This window comes from Gymnoscopelus microlampas (assembly GCF_963454915.1).
Source record: "Gymnoscopelus microlampas genome assembly, chromosome: 21".
Classification (NCBI taxonomy): domain Eukaryota; kingdom Metazoa; phylum Chordata; class Actinopteri; order Myctophiformes; family Myctophidae; genus Gymnoscopelus; species Gymnoscopelus microlampas.
The window spans coordinates 41,233,729-41,259,097 of NC_139958.1; the positions used below are offsets into that span (position 1 = coordinate 41,233,729).

At 42.4% G+C, this 25,369-nt stretch overlaps 1 protein-coding gene across 3 annotated transcripts in view; it reads left to right on the forward strand.

The window, feature by feature from the left end:
- Positions 1 to 1,709: 1,709 nt before the first annotated feature.
- The window catches only part of LOC311038247 (tenascin-like), a 72,897-nt gene continuing 49,237 nt past the window's right edge, over positions 1,710 to 25,369 (forward strand). For all 3 annotated transcript variants that reach the window (XM_084047645.1, XM_084047646.1, XM_084047647.1), the window contains exons 1-7: positions 1,710 to 1,918; positions 18,361 to 18,506; positions 19,741 to 19,921; positions 20,395 to 20,676; positions 21,258 to 21,520; positions 23,102 to 23,194; positions 24,623 to 24,859. In XM_084047645.1, the coding sequence (XP_083903771.1) occupies positions 18,450 to 18,506; positions 19,741 to 19,921; positions 20,395 to 20,676; positions 21,258 to 21,520; positions 23,102 to 23,194; positions 24,623 to 24,859 (1,113 nt within the window). In that variant the 5' untranslated portion in view covers positions 1,710 to 1,918; positions 18,361 to 18,449. The remainder of the gene's footprint in view (positions 1,919 to 18,360; positions 18,507 to 19,740; positions 19,922 to 20,394; positions 20,677 to 21,257; positions 21,521 to 23,101; positions 23,195 to 24,622; positions 24,860 to 25,369) is intronic.

The following is a 25,369-nucleotide window of genomic DNA, read 5'->3' on the forward strand; positions in this document are numbered from 1 at the left end:
CAGTATGTCATGAGGAAATCTAGAGAGAATATCCATTTCCATTAGGACAGATTGAAAGCAACTTTATACGTGACGTTTAACCACTTGAACCCCAGCATCCCTATTCTTGGGTGAGCATTTGCCAAAAGATTGCCGATCTACAAGCTCACAACGCATCTACTTGAGCTTGTAGATCGGCAATTTTTGGCGACGAGCGTTGGTGTAGAGGGAAACAAGAACGCAAGTATCCTGCGGCACCCCTGGACTTAATTGCGTCATCATGTCACCCTAGGGTGTCACGGGCACGGCACCCACTTTGAGAAACCACAGGTGTGGCGTGCCTCGTAGCTAAAGCCCCCAGGAGAAATGACGAGCACCCATCACAAACTCATCACAAAAAAATAAAAAACCTCCGACATCTACACTTCATGGAGTACATTTTTTGTACCAAATTAACCGAATGAACCGTATTAAAGTAACACAAAAAACCCCAAAAAGCAACAAACCCAGAAAAAAAAATGCGTGTGCGCTGCGCCCCCAGTAGCGCGCACATAAATCGGCGCCCCTGCTCTGGTCCCTATATCTTGCGTGCCTTTCCCCTTACTGCCTAAACAAGGGGTCTTCAACAGGCGGTCCGGGACCCCTAGGGGGTCCTCAGAGTTACTACAGGGGCTCCGCCAAATCTTTGTGTGATAGGATTTTTTATTTTACCATAACCACTTGAACCCTTGCATCCCTTTTCTGAGGTGAACTTTAGCCAAAAATAGCAGATCTACAAGTTCACAACGCCTCGCGCTGCGAGGCGCTGTGAGCTTGTAGATCGGCTATTTTTGGCAAAGAGGCATAGGTGTAGAGGGGAAAAGAGCAGACCACGTGAACAAAAAAGGTTTAATCTGAAACACAATGTTAATATACGATATAGAGGGGGTCCCCGCTTCATCTCTCTCTCAGCTAGGGGGTCCTTGGCCTGAAAACGTTGAAGACCCCTGGCCTAAACCTTTTAGGCAGCCGATCTACATCGACACGGTGTGAGCTTGTAGATCAGCTATTTGAAGTATTTCAAAATGTTTTTCAAAATAGTAAAACACGCCTAAAAAGTATAGACATAAAGGCTAAGGCAAGATAGGGGAGTCAAATGAACACTGTATTTGGGGGGGTTCCAGAGATAGAAAACTGTAGTTGGGGGTCCTTGGAGTAATGCGTCATAAACTGGGGGGTCCTTGAAATGAAAAAAAGGTTGTAGAACCATTGTCATGGATGACTGCTCACATAACGTCTGACATCCACATTGGAGCCATGCTGTTTCTATGCTGTGGTAAACCCACATCCTCATAAATGCCAAGTTTTCTTTCATTCAGTCATTCCAAAAAAAAAAGTGTGTCATTTCTGTTGAAAGCCAGTAGTCCAGCTCAGAGAGAGAGAGAGAGAGAGAGAGAGAGAGAGAGAGAGAGAGAGAGAGAGGCAGCTATTTAAGGGTTGGAGAGTTTAAGGCAGAGGCTGCAACTCAAAGGCTCCTCACGCAGTTCAGTTCAAAGCCATTTTCTCCTCCTCTCTGCCTTTCACTCACTCTCTCATTCCCTCTCCCTCCCTCTCTCCCCCCCTCTCTCTCTCTCTCCCCCCCCCCCCCCCCCCCTCTCTCTCTCTCCCTCTCTCTCTCTCTCTCGGCCCCCGTGCAGTCAGTCAGTGGGACAGCAGACAGAAGCCAGTGTGGAGCTCAGTAGAACAGACAGAAGAACCAAGAACTGAGAGGGGAGAGGAGGATCTGCCAACCTCGTCGGAATCTCTGCAAACACACAGAGGACGCCGTTCTCCCCTTGAGCAAGGCACCGAGGACTTGGTTCCTCTGAGGACATCATCGCTCCCCTGACTACAACCGAGAGTGTGTGAGGGCTCACACACACACTTATTCTCACTGGAAGGGGCTCTTCTATGAGACAAGGTAAGTACAATATTTGAACATGTTTTGGGGGCTCTGTGAAACTTGTAGGGGAGTATGATTGATGATTTTCTACTCTTTGAAATTCAGGAACTTGTATTGTAGATTGATTGACTTTTGCTTGTGTCAGTGTGTCTTTTGGTGGTTCTTTTTCTCAGTGGCTTTTGGTCTTTTAATTGGCTTTGGTTTCTAATGAGCGTGGCTTCTGCGGTGCTTATACATTCAGCATTGGGCTAACTGTTCTTTATTTTTTAATCCTATATATTATCCTTCACACACCCTTTATGGGCTGTAACTCTGAGAGTGTATACAAATGGAACCAAATGGACCCTTACTGGTCCATTTGGTTCCATTTGTATACACTCTCAGAGTTACATTAACACCGGCTGATTGGTGTAGATTAGGGTCCCAGAGATTAACCCATTTAAGTCGGGAACCCCTGTTTGTAACTATACCTTTCAGGACAGGAACCCCTTTTGGGGTTGTTGTTGCTATGTGCAGTACATAGCAACATACATTTTGTGCAATTCTTTAATAAACATTTGACGTTTTTCAGAAAACCTAGGTCAGGATTTAGAAGGCGTTTTTAGGATCGGCCTCAGGTCTAAATAGGTTAAGATAGAAAGAAAGAAAGAAAGAAAGAACATATCAAATGGGGGGTCTGTGGTTTCATGCATATCAAACTGGCTGTCCTTGAAATTAAACATGTTTAGAGTCACTGCACTGACATATTTGATGCATATAGTAACTTCTTGGCGCACATATATCTATTTACCTGTAGTAAACGCTACCCAGACACTTTCCTCTCATGAAACTGGGAAACTAAAGCAATAGGGGAATGGGGATAACTATATGAGTCCTCACCGTTGAGTATGTGGAGAAGTTTGTGCATCATGTGTTGATGTGTGTGTTGCGTGCAAATGCATGTGGAAGTCCTTCTGCCTCGTTTCTGCTGCGTCGCATGACGTTGCAGTATGTGTGTGTAACGGCCCTCCAGTAGTGGACATGTAACTACAGTATAAGTATTTGTTTACTCGAGTACTGTACTGATGATGTCACCAAATAAAATCAATCAATCAATCAATCAATCAATCTTCAGTACTTCAGTACTTTTTTTTTAGTATCTCTACTTGAGTATTTGTATTTTTGGATTGTCAGATACACTTCTAGGCAGGGAAAAAGTGCATTATGAATGAACTACTTAAGGCCAATTTCAAACACTGTATTGTAAAATTGCATATCTACAAGCACACAACGCATCACAATGTGACGCGTTGTGAGCTTGTAGATCTGCTATTTTCCACTATCGCTGATATCTGTTGAACATTTCTGGAAAACCTCAGATTTTTTTTAGGGGAAATGTCTAATTGTCAGCAATGCATTGATATTAAAAAGAAAATGTACTTAGCAATTTGTGCTTTTGAATACCCTACTTAAGTATCTTAAAAGCATGTACTTTTGAATAATTGAATACTTTTAAATGCAAGCACTCCTGTTCACTTGTACTTGAGTAATGTTTGACCAGGAGTATCTGTACTTTGACTCAAGTACTTGGGTACTTTGTCCACCGCGGGTGACGGTACAGTATGCATGAATCGGTCTTCCCTGCTCTGAATGTGGAGGTTTTCATCATCTGGTGAGTCATGGTTCCACCATGGCCAATGCAATAAACTTCTCATTTTACATCAGTTTTTCTATTACAGACAGTATGTGAACCAAAAAAAGAGGATGTTGACACCTCATTTTTCCACTGTGAGCAAGGAGATGCAATAAACCCATGTCCTATATTCATTAGCTTTGCTTAACCACTGTCTTAAGCCCTCTAGACTTTGTTCTGTATTTGGACTGCTTTTTTCCCCTTCTACCAAAGGGACCACATCGCTTTCCCCAAAATAACAGATCTACAAGCTTACAATGTGTCACGCGGCAACGTGTCGTGAGCTTGTACACCTTCTCATTTTGGCCAATGTTCCCCTCATAATATGGATGTTGGGGTTCAAGTGGTTAAGTGAAATATGAAGGGTTTGTAGCCAATCTGTAAACTTTTACTGTATGTTCAATATAATCAATCAATCAAGCTTTATTTATCTAGCACAATTCAGACAACAAATACCAATGTGCTTCAATACCTATGTGCTTCACAGGGGGGGAAAAAAGTTCAAGGCAAAAAAGTATAAAGAAAATAGTAGAGATGCATAAAAACACATAGAAATGCATTTAAAAATATAACAATAATAAGAATAATTTAAAAGAACAGGTAAAACAGGAAGAGAAAAATGCAGCAATCTAAGTAAAAGCAATGCTAAAAAGATGTGATTTATTTGAAAAAATGTCCACACATCCAGAGACCCGCAGATTTTTGGGTCAGGGTTCTGGGTTTGAAAGATGATCAGAAAGCACTATTGCAGTTGAAGAAAAGTTAAATCATCCGCCAAATGACCATGCTTGGTTAATTAATTGATTAGCGACATTGCTTATAATGTATTTGCACCAGTCACTGTTCAGAAACCATTTCTCTCACCTCCCAACTGATCGTTTTTTAATGTTCTTGGTTTCTTCGGGGTTGTGAAGTGTTTTTTTTTTTACGACAGCTCTGCTATGTGGCTGCAGACAGTAAAAAAAAAAATCCTAAGTGTGCATTTAACTCAGAAGAGTCTACAACTCAGTCTCAGAAGAGCGTACAAGTGGAACCAAATGGACCCTTGCGGGTCCATTTGGTTCCACTTGTACGCTCTTCTGAGTTAAAATGACCAACCGAGGATTTTACGGTGTGCGCGTGTGTTTTTTTTTTTATGGATGGGCTGTTGAACAGGGTGTGAGAGAGAGAGAGAGAGCGAGGAATTGGAAGGTGATGCTGACGGACAGAACTCTGTCAGAGAAACAGCTGTTTTAGTGCAACCTCCAGGCCTCCAGGCATCGTCCCGCGTTAGAGGGGAGGTCAAACCGCGACCCTTTCTTTCCAGACCAGCTTGCGCTTCCCAAGCCCCCCCCTCTCCTCGCGGTGTTCAAAGCAGAAGTCATTTTGACCTTTATCCTGGCGTACATATACGGCTGTGCTGTATATTATGTCATGTGGTACAGTATTGCGCTCGATGTACGTATTTTTTTAGGGGTATAGAGGTCAACCTGGAGCTGCCCCAGGCCTTGGTGGTCATTCAGAAGGGGGGGGGGGGGGGGGGGGGGGGGATTAGTAACAAGCCGGTGCGGCCCTGAGGGGGTTTGTCCTACTTTTATGGTATTTGGGGGGGGGGGGGGTTTGGGAGGTATTTCCCTCTGCTTGACATCCACAGAGAGAAACAGAGGACCAGGAGTTGTAAAGTGGTTCAAATGATTGACCTTTAAAGGGATAGTTCACCCTCAAAATTACTTTTTCCTATCGTTTAGTCACCCCATGGAGACTTGAATCCATGGATATCTTTTTGTTTTTGTCACATTCCTAAGCCAATAATTTGATGACCAGCAGCGGTTCCGGTAGGAGACACAAAGAGTCTCCTTTGTGTCTCCTACCGGAACCGCTGCTTACCGGTCATCAAATTATTGGCTTAGGAAAAATATCCAAGTCTCCATGGGGTGACTATCGATAGGAAAACATTTTTTGGGGGTGAACTATCCCTTTAAGGGACGATGACACTTTGGTAGATGTTGTGATTGGTACCTTTGTCATCAAATCAAACGTTGTTTCTTATCTCGCTATAACTTTGTCTTGCCAATTGGACTAGTTACATCATGACAAGGTATAACTACACTACCCAGAAATACTCTGTTACAAGTAAAAGTCCGGAATTCAAAATGCACTCGAGTAAGGGTACATAAGTATTGGTATCAAAATGTACTTAAAGTACCAAAAGTAAAAGCACTCGTTATGCAGAATGTCCCATTATACAAGTTTTCTAATGTATAAAATGTATAAACATCTTTTGAAAATAGCCGATCTACAAGCTCACAATGCGTCGCATCGCGATACGTTGTGAGCTTGTAGATTTGCTAACTCTTTAGAGTTGCATCCCTCGATTTTGCAACCCATGTTTTCACCCAGTGCCAATTGACTATGTAATCCTGGGCGCTACTCTCCCTCTGCCAGCCTAGGGAGAGCCTAGAACTGGGCTCATGCCTCCTTCAATGCATGAGGAGTGAGCAGACCGCTTCTTATCACCTGACAGGGGGGAGCTTCTCCGGTTGGACGTAGCGAGTGGAAGGAACACGTTATTCCAACCAGTTCCTTCCCCTCCATCAGGCGCCCTACAGATGTGCCACTTCAAAACTTCACACGTTACTGTTCTTTCCCTGAAAGTGCCCTGAAAATGCATTTTTTCCTCCCTGTTCTGCCCTTAAAAAGGCACTGTTTTGCCCCTGAAAAGAAGTTGTCACTACACACCCCCGTTTTTCCCTTCAACAGACATCCATATACATGAGAACAAAAGAATGTGTGTTGAAGAAGGTGTCAGACTCATTATGAGGCGAAAGGTGATTTGAAGAGGTCCTTGACCAGTTGCTCAAATTAATTAGCATCATAAAAGCAGTGATCATCAAAATAATTCAGCATTTTAAATGCCCTTCTTTGTCCCTCTTATTGCCCTGGGAATCCCCTGAAAATTTACTGTCTTGGCGATGGCAGGACATTTGAAGTTTTGAAATGGCAGATCTGTATCTATCTATCTATCTATCTATCTATCTACAGTTTATACAGTATACATACAGTATATACTGTAGCTCTCCTGGTATCCTGTAGAGCGTCATTAGTGTTCATTCATTAATGATTGATTTGTGATTAATTTATGATGCTTTTAGTCGTTGGCTGTAATTCATAAAAGGCAGCTGAGGAGGTTGCAGACTGGGTAGCAGTCCACAACATAAGCTACTGTAGGCCTGACATCATTCACAACATAAGCTACAGTAGGCCAGTGTTGGAAAAAGTACTCACATGTTTTACTTAAGTAAAAGTACCAATTCTGCAATGTAGGAACACTCTGTTACAAGTAAGAGTCCGGAATTCAAAATGTACTTGGTCACACAATGGACAATTGATATGCATCTATAGGCTCATTCCTATGTTAATCCTATGTTAATTCATGCTGGTGTGACAACCGGCGGTCGACAGCCGTTGTTAACTTTGTTGAGGTGTGAATTTTAAAGTTGTTTTAGAATCTATGCGTGTGCGTGCGCGTGCTCCTGTTCAAAAAGGTTGTTGCGTGGCGTGTCAGGCCGTCCCGTGAGCAATGCGACCCTGCAACTGGATATCCGTCACACACAGATACAGAGTAGATCTGGCAGCATTGTTAGCCAGGTGTTTTTGTTTTTCCCTGAATGGTCAGAACTTCATTCAACCCTGTGCTCTGTGGAGCTTCATGCTTTCCAGCTGCTCCACATGTTAAGAGCATCAAAGCGTGGAGTTTCCAGCGGTGTACAGTAACTAGATACATTTACCCAAGTACTGTGCTTAAGTACAATTTTGAGATACTTTTACTTTACTGGAGAATTTCCAATTTTCAGTACTTTTACTTCTACATCCACTACTTCTTGGATGCAAATATTGTACTTTTACTCCACTACCATAATTTGAAAACTTTAGTTGCTAGTTACTTTGTAGATATACATTATAAAACATACATTAACTTCTTCAGCCCTATTTTATACCTAGGGTATTTGAAAATAGCCAATCTACAAGTTCACGTTGTGAGCTTGTAGATCTGCTATTCTCAAACATTTTAGCACTTTTTACTTTTGGTACTTCAAGTACATTTTGATACCAACACTTTTGTACTTTTACTCAAGTCAATTTCGAATTCCGGACTTGTACTTGTAACGGAGTACTTCTACATTGCAGTATTGATACTTAAGTAAAACATTTGGGTACTTTTTCCATCACTGTTAAGAGCATCAAAGCGTGGAGTTCCCCAAAACGTGGAAAACTAAAGCAGCTAAAAGCAGATCAGAAATGGACAAAATAAGCACTTTTTTTTTTGCTGTTGGACGGATTTGTGTTTGTAGATCTGCATCCACCCACACCAATGTTCTCCATGACAACTTGAGTCTGGGTCTCAACATCCGGTCCGGGGACCGGCAGCGGTCCCAAATGGACCCTGTTTTGGGGTATGCAACTATGTGAGTGTATATAAATGGAACCAAATGGCCCCTTACGAGTCTGTAACTCTGAGAATGTGCAAATGAAACCAAATGGACCCGTATAAGCCCTTACGGGTCCATTTGGTTTTATTTTTACACTCTCACAAAGGTGGAAGAAGTAGAGAGGTTTTACTTAAGTAAAAGTATCAATACTGCAATGTAGAAATACTCGTTACAAGTAAAAGTTGGAATTCAAAATTGACTTGAGTAAAAGTACAAAAGTGTTGGTACCAAAATATACTTAAAGTACCAAAAGTACTAAAATGTTTGAAAATAGCAGATCTACAAGCTCACAACGCGCCGCGATGCGACGTGTTGTGAGCTTGTAGATCGGCTATTTTCAAATAAAATTGGGCTAAAGTGGTTAATGGATGCTTTATAATATAATAATTGATAATTGTAAAAAAAAATGAAAACTAAAAGTAACCAGTAGAAGTAAAAGTATTGCAAATTGGAAATACTCTAGTAAGGTAAAAAGTTACTCAAACTCGTACAGTACTTGAGTAAATGTACTTAGTTACTTTACACCATTCTCAGAGTTAAAGGAGCACTTCAGGAACGTTTGGGCGGCGCCGGTTTAAACATTTATTCGAGTGCATGTTTTCTTCATTTCTCCCTGGACTTCCTTTCATTAACACTGCTGTCAAACGAGGCATGGCTTGTGAATCGTGCGTGTTGTTTTTATTGGGATGAAGATGGTAGCTTGGCCTCCGTAGCTGTGCAGTACAAATCTGTGTGTGTTGAAGGGGGTTTGTACAGGTGGGTGGTGGAAGCACGTCTGGGAAAGGCTACTAACGACTCATTTATTCTTATAGTCTTTTGAATAACATTCCATTTATTTTTTTTAGTCATATTTTTGTCATCTGAAATGTTTAACTTTTAGTCTGGTTTTAGTTGACTAAATATTATAAGATTTTAGTCACCTAAATCTACAGTTGATTTAATTTACACACTTTTATTTTGGCAGGCCTTGATGGTGTCATAATGCCTTACTACCTAGCTACTTAGCTGTGTGCCAAAAACTAATGAAAAGAAATAGCCGATCTACAAGCTTGCGACGCGTTGTGAGCTTGTAGATCGGCTATTTTGAGAGCGCGACACTCACACTGTCACGCTCCGCTCCTCAGCCCTAAGACCTTGAGTGCCCTTATATGGTTGTGGACACTTTAGGCCTGTTTAGGCCTTTGTTGTTGCAAACGCGCAAGTGGAGCCTACTATGAAACTCTGCTCGGCTTGTGTCTCTGTCTGTCTGTGTGTGTGCAGTATGTGCACTGCCTGCACTGCCTGTGTGCAACCCACAGAGTGCGCTAGAGTGCAGCTACAGTCAAAACACACACACACACACACACACACACACACACACACAGTCCGTAAATACACGATATTTTCGAGCTGCGCTCGCTTCCAGCGTTTGCGCGTCTTACTTGTGTTCTTCTGTATTTAGTCTCGTTATTTGTTTCTCTGTTGTTGCCTAGCTTTTGTGCACCTTTATTTTGTAGTAATGTTATGTGCTTTCCTGTCAGCCCTAGTTACTAGTGATGCGCGGGTCGGGTTTTTCCATGACCCGCCCCGCCCCGCCACGGAACCCAACCCGCCTCAACCCACCCCGCGAACCCATATATAAATCTATGGCTCTCGCGGGGCGGGTTGAGCCTATAATTCTGTAAAATCAAGGTTAGAAAATAATCTTAAAGTATACACCCCAAGTGTATTCAAACTGTTTTATTCTTATTATTCTTATTAGGAATAAAGACAAAACAAGAGCATTTGATTTTTCTTCTTTTTTGCGTGTGAGAGCGGCTGACCGCTCACCCGCAGCCCGCATAATTGCCTCTGAAATCCTGACTCGACCACCCGCGCCGCGGGTTGACCCGCGGGTTACGGGTCGCATCACTTAAGCAATATTACACGAGAGGGTGTGCTTTACCGTCACTATTGGCACGCCAGTGATGTGGTCAGGAACGAGGCGGAGCCGAGTTCCGCAAGCAGCACTGAAGTGCCAATAATGTAGGTAAAGCACACCCTCGAGTTACCAACAAAACACATCCAAATGTATTCATATTGTGGGGCAATTCATAATAAAAAAATGTTTCGCTATTATCCGTTTCCCTGTAAAGAGAAGAGTTTATTTGACTGAGACATTAAATAGTCCCTGTAGCAGCGCTCTGAGGCACCGTCTCATCAACACAGCTGATTCCAGTAGGCTATATGCTCCGTCGTACGACCGTGTCACGTGGCCAAAATAACTGATCTACAAGCTGACAACGCGTCGCGATGGCGACACGTTGTGAACTTGTAGATCGGCTATTTTCGCCGTGCGATGGGAGCAGAGCTGAAACAAACGCAGAGCTGTTTCAGCTCTGCGTTTTCTGGCGGTGGGTCAGGCTACTGTCTGTTTATTTGTTTTCTATACCGTGGGACAGCATGACGTCACAGCACAGCTGTGCCATATATGGTCTAATCAGGTGCGGACTGCGGTGCGGAGTGATTTATTAATGTGATTAGGCCCGTGCTATCATGCTGGTTTGAAGCACGGCTAGATAGCTATTTCAACCAATCAGATTGCTTGGTCGGAACTACCTGTTGTATAATACTAGTTACTGTTCACATGCCTTGACTCACCTCCCGGTGATTATTAGTTATCTCCTCCTGTGTCCTGTTAGTCCCTCTGCCAATCGTCTCTTGATTTGTCTGTTGAGTTCACCTGTGTGCACTCATCCCCTATTCTATTGAAGCCCTGTGTTTACAATGTATTCTTTCTTGTTGGTCCGTGGACCCAGGGCCGGCGCGGCCATTAGGCAGAGTAGGCAGTTGCCTAGGGCGCCATTAGGCGCTCAAGTCACTCAAGTGAGTTTATGTTTTTGTGCTTGATGCCTACACCCCACCTGCTATCGTATCTGCTTTTGGAAACCTCAGTTGTTTAAATAAACCTTTTGATTTGAACATTCCGGCTTGTCTGCTTTTGGGTCCTGCCCATCACTTATTCCTGACACACACGCACACGCACACACGCACGCACGCACGCACGCACGCACGCACGCACGCACACACACACACACACACACACACACACACACACACACACACACACACACACACACACACACACACACACACACACACACACACACACACACACAGCCAAGCATAAAATGACTTAGTTCTACTGGATCTCTTCTCCATTAGTCCCTACCTAACATTTTAGTCTAGTTTTTATGTCTACGGAATTGTCAATTTTCAATTTTTCATAGTTTTAGTCATCATACATAGTGTTTATTTAGTTTTCGTTTTGGTGTAATTTTTTGTCCAAGTTTTAGACCATTGGTTCTCTACGAGCCACTTAGATGTGCTGTTCAGGAATACGTGACACTGTCACCTTCAACAGGTGTTGTTTAGCCACTTATTATATACAAATACATAAAGACTTGTCAAGTCCCACTGTGTACCTGAGGCGGATTCTACAAATGCCTACAATGCTCAATATTTTTTTCGTGCCAGGAGAGAAGGTTTGTGTTAAATAAAATTCAAAATTATACAAAACCATTCAACATTTTTCAAAAGTAGCAGATGTACAAGCTGTATAGCTGAATATCTGCTATTTTTGAGAACCACTGTTCAGAAAACTCCTAGGGGTTTTCAGAAAAACTCTGTAATAATGCTATATAGCTCAAATCTAAAATTACACAGATGCTTTCCCGGTTTTACATAGCAATGGTGGAGCTGCAGTAATACATACTGTACGGGCTAGACAATACAATTGCCAGTAAAATCAGGAGCGTAACACTGAGAGTGTGCGAACGTTCATTTTGTACACTCTCAGAGTTAAATGACTGCTGAGGATTTTACTGTGAGTGTCGGGCCTTACAACTGCGCTATTCTAGACCCGGTTTTAACGGTTTAAACCGGTTCCATTTGCACCCTCTCAGAGTTAAATGAACGCAGAGGATTTTAGCTGAGTGTCTGGTCGTGCAGCTGTGCACGACATGCACCTTTTTAAAGTCTTTCTTGTTGAACCAGACGAAACAGATGTGTAAAAAGAAGAAAAAAAAAACGGAGCCAACATTCCCAGCTTCTCTCTTTTCCACGTGGGGAAAGTTTCCTCCGCGCTGCCAGCACGGGGGAAGACAGAGTAATAAAGAAGATGCAGCAAATGCTGCTTTATAGCTTAAAAGAAAACACAATATTTATTTCAATTTTCTGTCCAAGCGGCCTCAGCCCCATCGTGTCCCACAGTGAAATAGAAATGTCCTCTCTCAACCCCAGTCTGACACTGAAAGATGCAGGATATTTTTCACCACTTCTTAAAGGCAGCGTAGGTAACTTTGCCCTGTGTTTACATGACAAAATAATAAAATAAAATTACCCATCATTTCCCCTTATACCATAGTTTTCACTGTTTGGGGGGCGTGAGGCCTTGGAGGCAGTCCAACATTGTAAACACACTAATCATGACTTATTTTCCTTCACTGAATGCCTGTATGTTCTCAGTCCAACTTGTCACACAGAAAAGATTCATCAGAAAAGTTTAAAATATAGTGAAAATAGGCGATCTACAAACTCACCATTCATAGTATATATAAGGCTTCGTAGTTAACCTCATGAGAAACACTGATTTAGTAGATGCTCTTATCCAGAGCAATAGGCTCTAAGCACAGCAGCCATTATTATCACTTCCTTCCCAGGTGTTACCAATGATACTAATGAAGGCTCTGTTCCATTTAGTGTAGCACAGTCGTTTCCACGACCCCCATAATTCTGAGAGTGTACAAATGGAACCAAATGGACCTGTACGGGTCCATTTGGTTCCATTTGTACACTCTCAGAGTTACACACCTGTAAGGGGCCATTTGGAAGCCCATGAGGGTCCCTGGACCCCAACTGTAGACCCACTGGTGTAACAGAGTGTTTCCAGTGGGCCAACATGCACAATATCAGCACCCTGACTCTGTTTGACCAATAATGGAACAGAGCCTTCATTAGTATCATTGGTAACACCTGTGAATGTCTTCATAATATGGCTGCTGTGAATAGAGCCTATTGGCATGAAAGAAGGGATACAAGGAGCGACAAGTGCTAGGGGGTGGAGTCTGAAGAGGTGAGCGCTAGGGGGTGGAGTCTGAAGAGATGAGTGCTAGGGGGTGAGGTGGAGTCTAAAGAGATGAGTGCTAGGGGTTGAGGTGGAAACCGAAGAGGTGAGAGCTTTGGAGCCAGGAGGGAGAAGAGTCTAGCTCTCTTGCAGCGATGGCCAGGATGATGTAGGGAAGTGAGGGACAGAAGGACAGTTTATTCTCAACCTTAAAAGTCCTCAGTGTTCATTTATCTCTGAGAGTGTACAGCTAAATCAGAAATCTTTGGTTCCACTATAGGCTTATTATCAGGCTCATTCATTAGTTCAGTGTTTCCCAAACACTGGGTCGGGACCCGCGTTGTGAGCTTGAAGATCGGCTGTTTTATCCAGTCTGGGTCCCGGGGAAACATCACATTTCTCCATTTGAGTCTCGAGCTAAAAGGTTCATGGTAATGCCTCGAGATACTGATGAGTTAGTGATATGAATCAGTATCTTCTTGCCACTGATGACAATGTGCAGACCATTTACACTGTCTGACCACATACTGTAACACACAAAGGGAATATAAAAATGCGGGGAATGGAAAAAAAGAAAAGAAAAGAGGGATGGAATAGTCATCACAGTCTCAGACCATTGCAGCAGTTGCTCTGTCATACTTTTAACTTTAATTATTTCCAGTGAAACCAGAGAGCAGCGGCCACATTCCTGAGAGCTCTCTGAGAAAATGAGAAAGTCATTTTTTTTTTAACAATTAAAAGAGCAGGGCATTTCAATGGAGCATTTCAGTGAAGTCAACTAACTTCCAATTTAGCAACTAACTTCCAATATAGGAGCCATTCTCATCGCACCACATCGCATCACCAGTAGAGGGAGCCCCTGAGGCCTCTTTCTTTAACCACTTAAACCCTTACTTGAACGGTGTCCCCCAGGGGTCTGTAATTAGTCCCCTGCTTGTTTTCCCCCTCTACGCCAAATCTCTTCTCTCGCAGTAAATAGCAGATCTGCAAGCTCACAAAGTGTCACGTTGCAATGCATTGCTGTAGCTTGTAGATCTTCTGTTATCGCGGTGGTTCTCAAACGTTTTAATAGGACCCCCAAATTAAAGGAGAGTTCCAGTCATTTTAGGTATTTGCTTTGATGTGTCGCTAATCACTCACCAACATACAAACAGTTGACTTTTTTCATAGAAGCCCCTGTTGTCCATTGTGGAGACCCCTTCCACTGGCATAATGGAGAAATGTGGATAAAATAAAATCGCCTATTTTAGCACCTCCAAAGTTTTTTTTTCCACTAATCCTCATTATGCAGTGTCCTGACACTCAAACATGCACTGAATGTCCCTTATGAGCTGCCGTTCATGCAGAACGACATGGAGCTGGTTGCTTGTTTCTCTCACAGAATCTGGCAACACGAGGACTAGCTTCACGTTGTTCAAGCTCACAGCACCTCGCAATGCGAGCCGTCGTGAGCTTGTAGATCTGCTATTTTCACAATATTTATCCGTGGAACGGAGTCAAAGTAAATGTACAGTAACGCCTCAACTATACATTCCAAGTGCTTGTCATGGTGGGGGGTCCCCCATGATTCTTTTTTGGGGGGGTCCCCAGTTCAAATTGGATTTTTTTGGGGGGGGTTGCGTCCTGAACAGATCGGGAACCCTTGCAACACACAGTTCTCAAAATGAGCTCATCCTCTGATGTGAGTGAGTCAGACAGTATGCTTTCTAACCTACACGTCTCTAGACTGACCCAAACACATGCTTTCAGAGCAGCCAAAAACATGCAAGTATTTGCCATATCATATACAGCAGTGGTTCTCAACCTGTTGGTCTGGATCCCCAGGGGGGGGGGGGCACAGTATTTGCCATATCATATATACAGCAGTTCTCAACCTGTTGGTCTGGATCCCCAGGGGGGGTCCCCATGTGATTTTGGGGGGGTCCCAGATGACAGTGAAGTGACAATTTAAGGACTTTTAAGACCTTTTTAATACTTAGAAATAAAAGAAGAAAACAAAAGGACTACAGACAACAGACTATATATACTATAAGAAATGGTCAAACATTGGCCAAATTGTCAAATAATATAACAGAGAGGCAAACATTGTGAAAATAGCTGATCTACAAGCGTTTTGATATGTTCACAATTTTTATCTGTGGAACCGAGTCAACTCCAGTTCAAATATAATTATTTTGGGGGGTCCCCAGTTCAAATATGATTACTTTCGGGGGTCACAGCCTGAAAAGTTTGAGAACTACTGATATACAGTATGTTAGGTTAGGTACACAAGTTGAGAATTCCTTGCCATATACTTCCGGGTCTGTTTTGTTACATTACACTCCCAGAGGAGAGGTGTCTTTCATTTATTTATAAAAAATGTTCTGAGCCAATAATCCAATATGTGACTAATTGAAGTTAAAATTAGACAAATCTTAACAAGAGCACAACCATATTTACAGTAAAACATTTCCGTTGAACCTTGATCATCAGTATAGGCTCGTCATCAGTGATTACACTGTGAGAGTTGTTTTATTGGCATCTATATAATTTGTAATATAGTTTTGCCTTGGTCTCCTACTGCTGCGGTGTCATGAAATGTTGGATTATTGGGATAGGAAAATGATATTCCTTTAAGCCCAATTTCAAAACATTTGAAAAGTAGCTGACTGAAAGTGCTTAATGGATATATATGGATACAATGTCTAGTGTCAATGTCAAATCAAATGAATCTGCAAAAAACACATTCAGAGGTGGATGGAATATGAATAAAACACCTGAATGTTGAGGCTAAATGGGAAAGCAGAGGGGCGATTGCCATCCCCCCAGATCCCTGAATGCCGCCCCTGTCCCAGACTTATAGATTAACACTCGGGATTTTATTGCATTGGTTCTGGTTTGTGTTTCACAAATTCCTGTCTTCTAGGATCCAGGTCGTGAAGTCATGTGGGAGTGTGGGCTCCAGTGGGAGTATTGTATGTTGGAACTACTTGGTATTCACACATTTCTTTGGCCCTATAATATCGTCTCTGTCACTGTGGAAACCTTGTATGTCCAAAACTGTTGGAGAAAGTGGAAAGAGAGAGAGAAAAAAAAAAAAACGTGTTCAGTGTTGCCAGGTCTTTTTATTATAAGCCACGTTGGGCTTGTTTTTCTGTATTGCTTGGCAGATGCGGGTTGCGGTTGTGAGTTGTCGGCTATTTTCAAATAGCCGACGTACAGTATATAAATATGCACATTGTTTTATAGCCGACATATATATAGGTTTGAAGTGCTCATGGTGCCTATAGTCGCTTCTTTTGGGCTTGTTTTCATAGACCTGGTTGCTTATTCCTCTCTCACAATCTGGCAACACTGCCTGCGTTCCGGTGCAGTCGTTCTCAAACGTTTTCATGTGAAGGACCTCCACATTTTTTACATATTTGGCCCGCGGACCCCCATCTCAAAATATGTTGTGCCAGGGACCCTATATATTGATAGATAGGCCTATATATTTGATAGATTTGCAAAAGTTTTCATGATTTTTCAAAAATAGATCTACAAGCTCACAACGCGCCACGACGCGTTGTGAGCTTGTAGATCTGCTATTTTCAGTACAACATTTTTGTACTTTTACTTTTGGTACTTAAAGTATATCTCGATGCCAATACCGTTACCCAAGTAACATTTTGAACACATGGCCTTTTACTTGTAACAGAGTATTTTTATATTATGGTATTGCTATTTTTACTTAAAAGTAAAACATCTGAGTAGTTCTTCCCCCTACTGGCTCAAAGTGACAATAAAGTGAATTGGAATCCGAATCAGGAGATACAAGTTTTTTTTTCTCCGTCCGAACATCATCCGATATAATCTCTGGGAGTATGGGGCAAATCCCCCACCAGACAGTTGAGTGCTACAGCAGCTGACAACTATGTGCTGCGTTGGCCTGTGAATGTTGGTGACAGAGCCTGACGTGCCAGCCCAAGTGTTTTCCTACTGTACACACCGCTTTAACCCTTTAAGACTGGGAACGCATCTGTGTGTCATTTTTGAGTGGTGCCAGCCACTCCTACACTTGACCGTGTGTGTGGGTCCGACCGCCCGTCCGTTTGAGCACGGCCTCAACAGCTGCAGCTGATTGCAACACAAGGATGCAAGCAGTTACACTAATTCAAAGGCACCACTCTCTTCACACTGGGTGTGATTTTTAGATTTCTTTGGGCTATTCAAAAATAGCAGATACACAAGCTCATAGCGCGGCACCGAGTGCCGCGCTATGAGCTTGTAGATCTGCTATTTTAGAAAAATCGTGACATTTTCTGCAAATCTTTGAATATACATTTTTTTTAAGCGAACATTTGTAACTCAAATCTTTGCTTCTGAGGGGGGGTCCCTGGAACAACATATTTTGAGATGGGGGTCCGCGGCCAAATACATATCATTTCGGGGGTCCTTGACATGAAAAAGTTTGAGAACCACTGATGGTAGCCTATAGCAACATAAGTAAACAAAAAAAAAATCAAGACATTTGTAAGAATCAGCCTCAGGTCTTAATGGTTTAAAGAAAACTGGCTTGTACGGAATTATGGAATTGTCTATAAATTGCCGCTGCCATCCCATGGATGCATTACATGTACATTCTGTAAGTTTTTATCCTATTTGTATCAGGAATATATTTATATGCCTGTTTTCCTTGTTCTTTCTCCCTATCTCTATTAGTCGTAAAAAAAAATGTTTCACCCACTTCTTTACACTTGTAAAGCTGTGATGCGACAATGACGTTGAAGTTGTACATTTTTACATTATTATGTAAACAAACAGAGCTGAGCACTGTTTGTTTACATCGCAGACATCTGCCTGGTTCGAGCAGTGAAGACCACGTGTCAAACGGGGCATCCATGTTGTAGTTAGAACGGTTTATGTTAAACAGTGATGACCGAGGAGAAAAAACTACAAGGAGAAAATGGAGTTTTAGTGTGCGCTTTAGAATGGAGGCCGACGGGATCGGCAAAACTGGATCGCAAATAGTTCCGTTTCCGGTGGTGTTACACTGAAATGGTCCGTGTCGAAAATTGAAAAAAGTTTTTTTTTTTGGAAAAAAAGGAAAAAGCACCCGGACCGTAGGGCTACGCTCTCGGCGCTTAACAGTTGGATTTAATGGACCGTAGGACTACGCTCTTGGCGGTTAATGTGTTAAGCAAAATGGATGAAATTAGAAAAAAAATGCATTTTGTGAAATTGAGTGTTTTTATCTTTTTTTCCCCCTTTTTCTCAGGACCTTCATCAGGATTGGCCTTCAGTGGAAGATTGATAACGGACCTAATAATTGACCTCACCAAGTCAACGTGACGTAGCTCTAGCACCATGGGTCCTAAAGGCCTGTTGGTATGTCTGCTCCTGACCGCGTTGATCAGCCCCACGGTAAGGCCTGTCCCAATTATTAACACTAGACCATACCCGGTCGACGCATCCGTGGGGGGATATGCGCACATGATCTGGCAACCCGGGAGGCAGTTCGTCCCATAGCTGGGCAGCCCCGTAACCATGGCGACAGTGTGTTACACATAAACGCTAATAAGAAGCTGAGATTTGATGAAATTGAAAAACGGGCTTCACAGTTAAGTTCAGATGGTAATGGTCAATGGCTGTGTGCCAAATCAGAGCAATTGGTCCAGCCACTGAGGAGAACCGGGTAGCTTCACCTACTCACTCACTCACTCACTCACCACTACAGACGGACAGAGGTTACTAGAATTATAGTAGGATAATCACCATAACATAATCACCTATCATCATACTTGTTTACATGTAAAACATGTTTTTCGAAAATGTAATAGTCTGAAATGTCCGGGAACACATCTCCAATATTCCAATATTCAATGCCAAAATAAATAAGAAAAACACAATCAATTTGTTAATTGTCTCCGCCAGGAGACTATGTTTTCATTCTCGTCCTTCCGTGTGTCCACCAAGCTAACATTGGTCAAGCTTCACGTGACACGTGACAATATGTTGAAAGGGTGTGCTTTGATTGGCTAGCGAGACGCATGATGAAATAGAGACCTATAAATAGGTATGTCACTTCAAAAGATTATATATTTTGAAGTGAGGTAAGACAGGATTAATCAGGAACAGTACTGGCTCCGAGGAGCACATTTTCTAGTTGCTAATGTTTTCTAAGACAATTAATCATCAACTACACTGTCCTGAAGGTCACAACAGCCCAGTGTTGAAAGTAACTGTTGCATTTACTCAAGTAGGCCTACTGTACTTAAGTACAATTTTTAGGTTTTTGAACTTACTTGAGTATTTCCAATTTCCAAAACTTCTACTTCTACTCCACTCAGAGGAAAATATTGCACTTTTATATATTAATTAATATTAATATTGCACTACAGTTATTTACTCCACCACATTGTGAGCTTGTAGATCGACTATTTTCAAAAGATTTTTACATTTGAAAACAGTAATGGGACATTCTGCATAATGAGTACTTTTACTTTTGGTACTTTAAGTCCATTTTGATGCCTATACTTTTACCCAAGTGCATTTTGAATTCCGGACTTTTACTTGTAACACGGTATTTCTACAGTGCAGTATTGATACTTTATTACTTAAGTAAAAAACGTGAGTACTTCTTCCACCACTGCAACAGCCCTACCTGATCGACGCGGGCCTGGTGAAGAAGATCCTGCGCCATCGCAGACAAACGCTGACACAACATGGAGAGAGCAACATCACCTTGCCGTCTGTAGACCAACCTGTGGTCTTCAACCATGTGTATAACATCAACGTTCCTGCCAGCGCTGTGTGCACTGTGGACCTGGACGCACCAGGTATTATTAGGACTGGGCAATGAAAGGGGTATTTTAAAGGGGTATCTATCTTTGAAACACTTTTGGGGTCATGTTAAAGGGATATTTCACCCCCAAATTACTTTATTTTCCTATCGATTAGTCACCCCACTGGAGACCTGAATTCATGGATTTTTTTGGGTTATTCTTTTATTATCTGTGCCAATGATTTGATGATCGCATCGCGACGCGTTGTGAGCTTGTAGATCTGCTATTTTTAAACATTTTAGTACTTTTACTTTTGGTACTTTAAGTACATTTTGATACCAATACTTTTGTACTTTTACTCAAGTACATTTTTAATTCCGGACTTGTATACTTGTAACAGAGTACTTCTACATTGCAGTATTGATACTTTTACTTAAGTAAAACAAAGAGTACTGTTTCCAACACTGCTTTTGCTCAAGTAAAGAATTGTACTACAAACACGGTGTTAATTCTTCCACCGCCTCCAGGCACGTCGCTGCACATCGCGGCACATGATCCCAGCGAAGACGCGTCGGGTTCGCCTGTGTCGTCGGGCCTTCAGGCGACGGAGCACACCCTGGACCGGGAGAACCAGATCGTGTTCACCCACCGCATCAACATACCGCGGCAGGCGTGCGGCTGTGCCGAGAACATGCCGGATCTCAAAGCCCTCCTGAGCCGCCTGGAGATGCTGGAGGGAGAGGTTTCGACGCTGAGGGACCAGTGTGGCGGAGGGGGAGACGCGGCCTGCTGCGGCTCTCAGCTCACAGGTATATACACACCATGGAGATGGAGATGATGACACAGTGGAGATGATTCTCTGTATATGTAATATATATCTGCTGTCCGGCAGAAACCAGCTAACTCCAAAATGTAAATTTTTCAGGAAATGACAAAAACGAAACAAAAAGGGCTTTGTTCATCATTGATAAGTATGGCTAAATGGACCTCCAAGCTCACAATGAGGTTAGAGGTCAAAAGGGGATGGAGCCTGGAGTCAGCAAAACCAGCTAACTAGCTGGTTTAGCAGAACGTTTGAGGATCCAATTGAGGATCCAATGGAGTTAGCTGGTTTTGTCAGAAGCACTTTTTAATACTTTTCATTCGTTCAATATTGTTTTAATCAACACACAGACGTAAGGGGTGTTCAATAGCACTGATGTATGGGGGAAAAAATGAGTTAGTTGGTGTCTGCCGGACAGCAACGATATTATGTAATATAGCTATGTGTAATATATGTGACCAAATTTGACTCTCTCTCTCTCTCTCTCTCTCTCTCTCTCTCTCTCTCTCTCTCTCTCTCTCTCTCTCTCTCTCTCTCTCTCTCTCTCTCTCTCTCATATATACATAGGGGAAGTGGGAACTAAGCCGTACTGCAACGGCCATGGAAACTACAGCATGGAGAGCTGTGGTTGTATCTGTGAGCCTGGCTGGTCGGGGCCCAACTGCACCGAGGCGGAATGCCCCGGGAAGTGCCAGGACCGGGGGGCGTGTGTGCACGGAAAATGTGAGTGCTTCCCGGGCTTCTCCGGAGAGGACTGTTCGCTGGTGCTCTGCCCCGTGGACTGTGGGGAGAACGGCCGCTGTGTGGACGGGTCCTGCGTCTGCTCTGAGGTAGGCAGTTTGTGGGAAGTACGTAGTACATTTTTACTCAAGTAGGCCTACTGTACTTAAAGGGATCGCCCCCAAAATGACTTTTTTTCTATGGATTAGTCACTAGCCTGACACTCAGCCTGAATTTTCATTTCGTTTCACTTCATTATTCAGTCTGAAAGCCCTCTCATTGCAGCCGATTTCTGAGATGGGGGCGTGGCCAAAGTGGGACTCTTTGGCAATTGGTTCATACTGGATTAGCCCGATCCCGATTCGTCGTACAGATTTTCAACCGAGAAACACCCGCCTTCGACAGCGTCACCAGACCCTGAATGCGAGGCAAACGATTCAGGGGGTGGAGCCAGGCTAGATTAGTCACCCCATGGAGACTTGAATTCATGGATTTTTTAAAAGTTTTTGTCGCATTCCTAAGCACCGGCAGCGGTTCCGGTAGGAGACACAAAGAGTCTCCTTTGTGTCCGCTGCCTACCGGTCCACTGGTCATCAAATTATTGGCTTAGGAATGCAACAAAAACAAAAAAATATCCATGAATTCAAGTCTCCATGGGGTGAAATCAATAGAAAGAAAGTGATTTTTTTGGGTGAACTATCGCTTTAACACATTGTTTCACGAAGCAGTCAGCCGCAGGCCGTTTTTTTGAGATTTTGAAGTCAATGAACTTCACAATAGCTATCAGAAGGCTCCCCTTGCCTGTGTATTTTTTTAAATTCCAAAATGTTTTTATGCGAACGGTCAAATCGACCTGTCTCCCCCAGACCAGCATGGTTTGTGAGTGACATCCTCCATGTGTCTTATCCCCCCCCCACCACCTCCTTTTATTAACCCTTTAAGACCGGGAACGCATCTGTGTCATTTTAAGATTTCTTTGGCTCTATAAAAATAGCAGATATACAAGCTCCGAGCTTGTACAGTAGATCTGCTATTTATTTATTTTTATCGTGAAAATGTGTGCAAATCTTTTTTTTAGTTTGAATATATATATAAAGTTTTTAACTCAAATCTTTGCTCCTGGGGATTTTACAAATGTCTTATTACGTACTTTTTTCCGAAAGTTAGATTTTTTTTCTTTTTTTTCTTTTTTACTTATGTTGCTATATTATCAATGGTTTTCAAACTTGTCAAGGACCCCCAAAATAATATGTATTTGACCGCGGACCCCCTCCCATCTAAAAATATTTTGTTCCAGGGACCCCCAGAAGCAAATATTTGAGTTAAAAATGTATAAAGATTTGCAATTTTTTGTTTCTAAAAATAGCAGATCTACAAGCTCATAGCGCGGCACTCGGTGCCACGCTATGAGCTTGTATATCTGCTATTTTTGAATAGCCAAAGAAATCTTAAAATGACACACATGCGTTCCCTTCCCGGCCTTAAAGGGTTAATCATGACTTGATTTAAACAATATATTTTGATTTCATATTGTTGTTTTGTCGTGTTTGAGTGTTGAAATGCCTCTTAATGCATCACAATGGAAACAAGCCTCTGGCTTTTTAGTGTCATCCATTTGCCGTGTTTTACTTCCTGTACCTAGAAAAAAAATCTATAATATTTAATCAATCAATCAAAATGCTCCCATGCAGGGCTTCTCTGCAGAGGACTGTTCAGTCGTGCTCTGCCCTGTGGACTGTGGAGAGAACGGACAGTGTGTGGACGGGTCCTGTGTCTGCTCTGAGGTAGGGTTGGGACCATTTGCCGAAATTGTGATTGACAATATTTATTGCAATATTGCAACATAATGCTTAAAATTCTTAAAATAACACTAAGAATAGTCCTGGAATCACTTGACCAGAGATTTTGTTAAGAAACACATATTTGAATTGCCTCATTGGACATATTTGTGAATCGGGATAGGATGATATAAAATATCATTGTTTATTGCAATAAAAAAACGCTGACGCACGCACGCACGCACGCACGCACGCACGCACGCACGCACGCACGCACGCACGCACGCACGCACGCACGCACGCACGCACGCACGCACGCACGCACGCACGCACACACACACACACACACACACACACACACACACACACACACACACACACACACACACACACACACTCACACACACACACACACTGACAGACCTTTTACATATCCGCTGTGTATCTCTATAACTTGGCATAAGTGAATTGATTCTAGTGTATGACAGAGGTTTTAGACAATTTTGCCAGACAATTGGAATCTTCTGAAATAAAAATGTTGGCCATGGACCCCATCTGAAGCCATTCCCCTGGCACAAAATAAGGGCATACAAGATTTCTGTTGAAAGATATTTGAAATTATGGTAAGACTCTTATAAGCGTGTCAAGATTTTGTGAAAATAGCAGATCTAAAAGTTCACTACGTGTCGCGATTCAATGCATTGTTTATTTGTTTATTTAAACGGATCCCCATTAGCTGACACCTTAACGTCGCAGCTAGTCTTCCTGGCGTCCAAGACATACAAATCAAAAACATATAAAATATCACAGTGTATTACAAAGAAATACTAAAAACAGCACAAAAAAAAGAAAGAAATATGTTGTGAGATTGTAGATTTATTTTCAAATAGCCTATGTACAGGCTAAGTGGTTATAGGCCTACAGATTTTAATGCAACACATTTTCCTGGGCACCCCCTGGAACACCCTCAAGGAAACCCTGGGGATCTCTGAACGACTGGGGAAACCCAGAGAAATACTCTGCTCATTATGCAGAATGTCCAGTTCTAAAGTTTTAAAATGTATAAATATCATTTGAAAATAGAAGATCTACAAGCTCACAACGTGTCGCTAAGCGCTTGCAGATCGGCTATTTTCAAATAGCCAAAGTATTCAGGGCTGAAGTAGTTAATGTATGTTTTTTAAATAATAATCTAAATCTACAAAGTAACGAGTAACTAACGTTTTGAAATAGTTGTAGTGAAGTAGTGAAAAGTATATTATATTATATTAATATTTGCCTCTGAGATGTAGTGCAGTAGAAGTGAAAGTACCGAAAATTGGGAAATACTCCAGTAAAGTAAAAATGCCTCAAAATTGTACTTAAGTACAGTACTTGAGTAAACGCACTTAGTTACTCTACACCACTGGTAATTGTCCCATAATTACTCTTAAGGGTTACGCGGGTGAAGACTGCTCGCAGTTGGCCTGCCTCAACGCCTGCCTGGGCCGCGGCCGGTGCGACGACGGAGACTGCGTGTGCGACGAGCCCTGGACCGGAGCCGACTGCTCCGAACTCATCTGCCCCAAAGACTGCTACGACCGCGGCCGCTGCGACAACGGAACCTGCTACTGCGACGAGGGTTTCACCGGGGAAGACTGTGGGGAGCGCACCTGTCCCGGAGACTGTCGGGTATAAACGCAAAAAAAAAACCTATTGCGATTCTTTTCTTAGTGATTATTCTACTTTTTTTTTTAGATTAATCGAATAATTGAGAAGTGTAATTTTTTGGTAGGGGATATTGAAAAAAAAAAGTTGAATTTGAAATTATGGAGATCTCCGTCTATGGCAGGGAATGTGTTAACTGCCTGAATTATTTCTGGCCGCGTTTGCCCACTGCCAAGATTTTTAATTGAAAAAAAAAAGTACTCAGGAGCCGAGATACAGCATTTTTAAGTTTTAAGTTAACAAGGAAGTGGATGGGAGTCTAGATCTTCAAAAAATCATATCTCCTTGGTCTTTGGGTATTTTTATTTTTTTTAAAGTCGTTTTAGTTGTTCTAGGCAGGCAGGGCTTATGGGACAAAAGTCGTTTTAGTCGTTCTAGGCAGTGAATGAGTTAATAGGGGGCCATCTTGAATGTAAGTCGATTAGTCTGAATAGCCACTTTAGCCTACTATTTTATACTTGAAAACTGTTAATA